At 42.1% G+C, this 4,541-nt stretch overlaps 1 protein-coding gene across 1 annotated transcript; it reads left to right on the top strand.

Annotated features, from left to right (window-relative positions):
- The first annotated feature begins 413 nt into the window (after positions 1 to 413).
- On the top strand, positions 414 to 3,709 carry LOC123963041. The gene is made up of 4 exons (XM_046039564.1): positions 414 to 752; positions 2,677 to 2,882; positions 3,005 to 3,119; positions 3,413 to 3,709. Exons 1-4 carry the CDS (start codon positions 414 to 416, stop codon positions 3,566 to 3,568), a joined length of 816 nt encoding a protein of 271 aa, XP_045895520.1. The 3' UTR covers positions 3,569 to 3,709.
- Positions 3,710 to 4,541: the final 832 nt, after the last annotated feature.

The raw sequence follows: 4,541 nt of genomic DNA on the forward strand, positions 1-4,541 counted from the left end.
CACCAGTTTATGACTCCTACACAAAGCAAACAAGAAACAAAAAGTAAATACGTGTTGTAATTTATATTGTATCTTTAGGATTCCTTCCTCACATGATGACTCACACAATGTATTCATGACAATCTCATATCTCTTTAGAACAGGAGCTGGGTGTGGTTTATATACATCAGTCTGCCGGAGTTAGAGATCAGATCAGAGATCACACGTCTCCAGAGCAGAGCAGACTAAGTAAAGACATTGGAAAATTTGTCTTTGTCTTTTTATTTGACATAATTCCTCATCTGACCATGTACACCCGATACAACAGGAGAGGATATCCTGAACGTGTTGTTGAAAGTCAGCACCTGAAGCTGGACGATTTGAGACAAGAAGCTTGGAGAATAAGGTTAAAAAACAATTACCTGTACATAGATATGCCAGCTTCCCCCCGACCAGAGTTTCATGTGTCTCATCTGAAACACGACACAAACAGAGATGGACTAAGAGGCATCAAGACTGATGAAGGCTTCAGGAACCCAGGCAGAGGCTCTCTGCTGTGGTGGAGTCTGGCTGTGGGACCTGATGAGATAGCGTCAGCTGAGAGGAGGCTCCTGGAGACGACCTTCCCGGACCGGACGGAGGAGCAGGTCCAGAAGCAGCAGAGCTTCCTGGAGAAGTTTACCACCTCCCCGGCCTTCGAGCAGACCTCCAGGCTGGGCTCGTACCGCTTCACCTTCCCCCTGGAGGAGGTGCTGAAGGCCTACAGAGAGCAGGTACTGAGGGTCGGGTTATTTTCTGTCACAGCTGGTCTAGGATAAATATAATAGTGTAAAAATAAAAATCAAAGGTCAGAAGAGGAGACGTGATGTTGTTCAAATATGGAGATAACTGAGCACCATTGTAACTTTTGCAGACATGCACATCTGATAAGGGACCAACACAAGCCTTTGACTTTCCCACAAACTTTGAATGAAGGGAGCCCTTAAAGCACAGGAGGAAATGATCCCAGACTTATTAAAACCTGTCAGTATTAATCCAGACTGTGGTTTGGTGACACCTTGTGGTAAAAGTGTTTCATCAGGCCTACGGAGAGCAGGTACTGAGGGTCGGGTTATTCTCTGTCACAGCTGATAAATATAATAAAATAATGTGAAGTAAAAATGAAAAGTAAATCAGTGGTGAGTGGGGGGAGATGTGATGTTTAAATGTGGAGATGACATTTCTTTTTTTTTGCATTTAAGATTTTATTAATTTTCTTTTCAATCAGTCAGTCTACAATGACTTATAAATGTCTGTTATCAATATTATCCTTTATATACACACCTGAAAAGGGTGGGAAAACTAACAAAGGAACAAACAAAGGAAACCGTCGACTGTACTTTTATTAACACATCATGTTTCAGCCATGATCATATCAAGCCTTTGACTTTCCCACAGTGAACTTAGTGCTGCTGTGACCACACAGTATGAGAAAAAAGGCCGAAAAAGCCTGCAAGGAACTGAAAAGCCTACATGCAGCCTCCACACACAAAGAACAACAGGCTCTGACCGCTAGTTCAAACCTAGTTTGACTTTTCCAGCTGAACCCAAACATGGGTCGCCTTTGGCTAAACCGGGTCCAGGAAATCCTGGGAGCACGGCCAACACATGTACAATCTGTGTACATGTGTTGGCCGTGCTGAAAGCCACGAGACATCTGACCTGGGTCCCACAGGTAGCCCAGCCCCATTTGTGCTCAACGCCATTTTGGAGTTTCAAACCGATCCACCGAAGTCTTTTTTCAGTCACTTTTACGTGTAGAGCAACTGGGAATGAGTTCTCATGTATCCTTCTGGGTGAGCTACCTCATGAGCTCACCGCCAGATTTAATAGAAAATCTGGCTGTTTTTGTTTATAACTGTTACATGTCCAAACTCCTTCAGTTTCCTAATTAAAAACAGTCTCTGACTGCTTTTTTATGGAATCAGTATTTTCAGTAAAACTCAATTTGTGCCCCGTATGTCTAACTAAATACTTAAAACAGTTTACAATTTCCACTGATTGACCACAGAGAGGTTTTGTTGTGCCACCCCAGGATTTTCAGTGGCCCCATCATTTCCACCCCTATGAAATATATCTGGGGCTCCACTGGACGGAGTATACTGGCAGCTTTGCTCCGTCTATCTTCACTGTGTCTGTAGTGACGGGGAAACAAAGCTTCTGAAGCACTGAATCAGTGTGAAGCAACTGTGTTTGATTCAGTCAAAATGGCGCCACCCACTGGGCAGCTCCTGGTGTTGCATTTATCTAGAACAGTCAGTGTTCTCATTGTTTTCTTTATTGTTATTTTGTTTGTTGTTGTTTATTATATTTTTATTATAACTGCTCACTTTTAATCACAGTCTACAGCTCTGTTTTTAAATACTATAGTGAGCAGTTGAAACCAGCAGGACGCCTCTCTGATACGTAACAAGGCCGAGTGGTGAGATGGCATGCAAGGCATTGAAACATCTCCCTGTGATCTTTCTGCTTTGAAAGGTCGGGTTGTGTCGACTGTCTCCTGAACCTGCAGCTGCACAGCGTGTTAAAGAGACGGCAGTTTATGTTAAAAAGGCCTCATCAAGAATTTATCAGCCCACAGAGAGAAAACTGCCGTCTTTGTCCTCAGGACGTTTACAGGACTGAGTTTTCCATTAAAACCTCTTTTATTGTCTCCAGTTTTGCAGCGGCGCTCAGCCCGTCATGCGGGTGTCCGAGACCGTCCTGTACAAACAGGAAGTGATGTACGTTGTGCTGGTCCACAGCCCAGCCAATCAGGAGCGGTTCTCTAAATATCCTTTGCTGACTGACGACCCAAACTCTGTCTGCACCTACAGAGACGGCTGCTTCATCTGGAGGCCTGAGGCCATGAGTGAGACACACAGGTAAGAACCAGAAACTCTGTGACACCTGAACTAACCAGTGATGCTCCATCGTCCCGCCATTATTACAGATACCTGACCTAACTGTAGACCCTTGTCTGTTTCTGCTGTTCTGTTTTGGTCAGGTATAAGTTGGTCCTGAGACGTGATGAAATGCAGATGGACGCTGTGCCGGTGACGTCTTGCCCTCAGTTTTACGTTTGGGATCATGTTGCAGTCGCCTTGCATGTGGATGAACAGGTACCTTCGCTACTCGTTCTTCTTTTCACCCCTTTTAAGTCTCAGTACAGAACTGAAAATGACACTGGATCGTTCTGTCCAACGTTCTACATATAAATGGTAGGGAAGTCCCAAATGGTCTGCAGGTTCTGGTTCAGACTCAGTCACATTTCAGAGCTCAGGTTGCTTTCGTCTCTAAGTGTTGCTGTGAGGTGGAAACTTATTAGCTGCACGTTTTGAGTCAGTATTATGATACATGACAACTCTGCAGTGCGCTGCATTGCCAGCTTGTTACTGTTCTTTTACTTTTTCAGGTGCTGAACTTTGACGCTGACCGACTGAGAGAGAACCTCACGTGGTGCGATGAAGGAATCGCTGCAATCAGTCACAGTTTTAATAATTTCCCAGAAGCTGAAAAGTTTGTTAGAGAATTATGGTCCGACAATCCCTCACCACTGCAGAAAGCTTGACAGCTAAATTAAGGGAGTCTGTTGTTGTTATGTTGTTCAATAATTGGGGTAAATTTCAAGTACATTGATGATACTGATATTTTCTTCTAAAAGATCATATTTTAGTGAAGGGTAAGCATATTATAGAATCAGGGCCTTGGCCTAAATCATTGAAGTTAGCATTATAATTAGGAAACTGAAGGAATTTGGACACTATTATTAAATTTATTTATTGTTTTGTTTTAAATGTCTTTGTTTCTGTCAGCAATGTTGTTCTCGCCACCTGTTTCTTATACCTGGTAACCTTTTAATTTGTGAGCTATTGTTAAAAGTTATTCATCTCGACATCAGGAGCCCTGTTTCAAAATTTGATCTTCTCAGAACATGGGCTGCTTTTCATAAACCTAATTTAATCACTATTTCTGAATCGTGGCTTCAAAACGAAATCACTAATGATGAGGTGGGAATTGATCACTATGTTTTATACAGAGCTGGTAGGACATCAAGAGCAGGAGGTGTGGCCACTTATGGTGATACAAAACTCAGAGTTTGTCTCTCCTAATGTTGTGCCAACTAATTTTGAATGTCTCGTCATCAATATCATCTAATTAAAACAAACAGCTTATTATTGGGAATATTTATAGACCGCCCTCTGCTCCCACTGATACCATAAACGCTATTTTGGCTTTTGATAGACATAATGAACTGATCATATTTGGAGACTAACAGTAACTGGTTGGATCGGTCTTTGTCAGGTAGTGTAAGCCTCACTCAGACAATTAAAGAAGCTCCTATTTTAAATACATCAAAATAAGGCAATGTGCAAATATTAATGTTGATTATTATATACATGATCTATTAGCAATTAGATGGGACAGGCTTCAATTAATTCCACCTGTTGATGAGACCTGGAAATTATTTTATACCAAAGTTAGAACTGTAATTGATAAACATGCTCCTGTGAGAATGATTAAAGTCAAAGGTAGACACTTAC

The sequence above is a fragment of the Micropterus dolomieu genome, linkage group LG23, assembly GCF_021292245.1.
Source record: "Micropterus dolomieu isolate WLL.071019.BEF.003 ecotype Adirondacks linkage group LG23, ASM2129224v1, whole genome shotgun sequence".
NCBI lineage: Eukaryota > Metazoa > Chordata > Actinopteri > Centrarchiformes > Centrarchidae > Micropterus > Micropterus dolomieu.

What these genes read in the sequence shown, in the direction of transcription:
- LOC123963041 (XM_046039564.1), top strand. Translation starts at nt 414, where the DNA reads ATGCCAGCTTCCCCCCGACCAGAGTTTCATGTGTCTCATCTGAAACAC. An exon ending in TGAAGGCCTACAGAGAGCAG is followed by an intron (nt 753 to 2,676) that starts GTACTGAGGGTC and finishes TATTGTCTCCAG; the next exon opens with TTTTGCAGCGGCGCTCAGCC. An exon ending in CCTTGCATGTGGATGAACAG is followed by an intron (nt 3,120 to 3,412) that starts GTACCTTCGCTA and finishes TTACTTTTTCAG; the next exon opens with GTGCTGAACTTTGACGCTGA.